General features: G+C 51.6%; 1 protein-coding gene across 1 annotated transcript; it reads right to left on the bottom strand.

Moving 5' to 3' along the window:
* Positions 1-821: 821 nt before the first annotated feature.
* POU3F4 (POU class 3 homeobox 4) lies at positions 822-1,907 on the bottom strand. The gene has a single exon (XM_041742307.1). It carries the CDS (start codon positions 1,905-1,907, stop codon positions 822-824), a length of 1,086 nt encoding a protein of 361 aa, XP_041598241.1.
* Positions 1,908-2,142: the final 235 nt, after the last annotated feature.

Raw genomic sequence — 2,142 nt, 5'->3', positions numbered from 1 at the left:
ATTCCACTATCATCATCAACAACTCTCTCCATTGTACCTAGCCTCTCCTTACAGATTTAGGGTAGGGAGTAGGTGGATGGGTAGATATCTCTTCCCCTCCTACCACCCCCTTCCCATTTTTAAGTAATTAGAAAACCATCAGCTCAATGAAGGAATAATCATAATAGCAATAGTAACGTGGCCGATTAGATACAAATTATCTCACAAATATTGTGTACAGCTTGTAGTAAAACACCTCAGACATTTAGAAACGCTATAGAAGTTTTTAAGAAAAATGCAAAACTAGTCTATTGTAAAACAGATTTCACCTGAAATACGGCTGCTATAACCAAGGCGCTGTAAGGTTATTCAGAGGCACACATCTGTCGTCCCACCCCCCTCCCCTATCTTTACCCCACCCCCACGTTACCCCACTCCTTGTTCTTCCAAGAGAGGAGCAACCAAACAGACCTTACTCAAAATAAACAGTATGCATTGATCAGCAGAGAAGGTTGGAGGAATCAGTTGCCCAGGCGGCAGCATATAGGAGTTTCCTGCCTGGACTGCTTAACGCAACTGTGTATCAGCGTTGAGAAGCCTGGATGCATGTGTGAGTGTGTTTCCTTTCTTATTATAAGTTAGAATCCCTTATTTTGAAAAAAAAAATGTAAGAAAGAAAGGGGAAAAAAAAAGACTGGGGAGAGAGAGAACCCTATCTAGATATCTAGATATTGCCATGTCTCTAGATAGCAATAATAAAGCTGAAGTGAAAGGAAGAGAGTGGAAGAGAGAGAATTCCGCGCTGCTCCCAGAGCGGCCGGCCACTTTCTTGCTTCCTGCAGTCAGAGATCGCGGCAGGACGTGTCTGTTTTCACCGTGTGCGAATAAACCTCATGTGGCTGCTGATCCCCTGGTGGAGTCATTCTTTTCTCTTTCTGTCTTCGATTACAGAACCAGACACGCACCACTTCTTTCTCCAACTGAAGGCTGTCTGCCAGCGAGGAAATCTCCTGCGCTGCAGGCTTGGGACACTTGAGGAAATGCGTTTCCAGAACGCCCTTGACACTCACCTCGATGGAGGTTCGCTTCTTGCGCTTACGGCCCTGAGCGGCGATTTTGTCAATGCTGGTCGGGCTCCCCGTGGACGAATCGGCCTCTTCCAGCCACTTGTTCAACAGCGGCTTCAGCTTGCACATGTTCTTGAAGCTCAGCTGCAAGGCCTCAAACCTGCAGATAGTGGTCTGTGAGAACACGTTGCCATACAGTGTGCCCAGCGCCAGCCCCACGTCGGCTTGCGTGAAGCCCAACTTGATTCTTCTTTGTTTGAACTGTTTGGCGAACTGTTCCAACTCATCCGAGGTTGGTGTCTCCTCGTCTGAGTGGTCCTGGCAGTGGTGCGAGCCTAGATCGCTGTGGTCTGGGGGATCCCGGAGCACGGGGTGTAGGCTCTGTGCAGAGGCAGAGCCTGGTGGTGGGGTGAGCCCTCCGTGCTCCAGCATGCCACTCACTGTGAAGCCAGGCTGCGAGTACACGTTAAGGGGTTGGCCGCTGGACGTGATGGACGGGTTCGGAGCTGGGTTAGCCCCCCAGGCATTCGGGTGGTTAGTGTGCGGAGAGTGGTGAGCGACGTGCGGTGAGCGGTGATGGATGATCGCACCCAGCTGTAGATCTTCGCGCCCGGGCTTCACGTCCTGCTGGTCCAGAGGGTTGGTGGTCAGTGTGGAGGACCATGGGCCTCCATCGCCCAGACTGGTCACCCAATGATGCCCGAGAGGATGCCCATTGCTAGGAACTCCCTGCAAGTAATCACTTTGGAGAAGTTTCTGAGGGTTTCGGAAAGGACTCCCCTGCTGCATACCCGAGGAGTCCGCATGGACTAGGGAGCTAGAACTGAGAATGCTGTAGGGATTCGAGGCAGCTGTGGCCATGGTCGATGAGGATCCCCTACTAGTTATAATGTGGCAAAGGGAGCAGCTTCAGCCTTTGACATCTACGGTGCGGGGGGAGCCAAAGCAGCGAGAGAGTTACCGGCACGCTCTGTGGCCAATTGTAACTCTTCTTGGCCTGGCCAGCCATGGGCTCGGCCAATGGAGGCACGGGAGGCCGGGCTAACTTTCCAAATTAGGCTGGTGAAGCACTAGAGTTTCAGTGAGACCAGAGCAG

The sequence above is a fragment of the Vulpes lagopus genome, chromosome X (assembly GCF_018345385.1).
Source record: "Vulpes lagopus strain Blue_001 chromosome X, ASM1834538v1, whole genome shotgun sequence".
Lineage (NCBI taxonomy): Eukaryota > Metazoa > Chordata > Mammalia > Carnivora > Canidae > Vulpes > Vulpes lagopus.
This window is presented reverse-complemented; position numbering and strand designations above follow the sequence as displayed.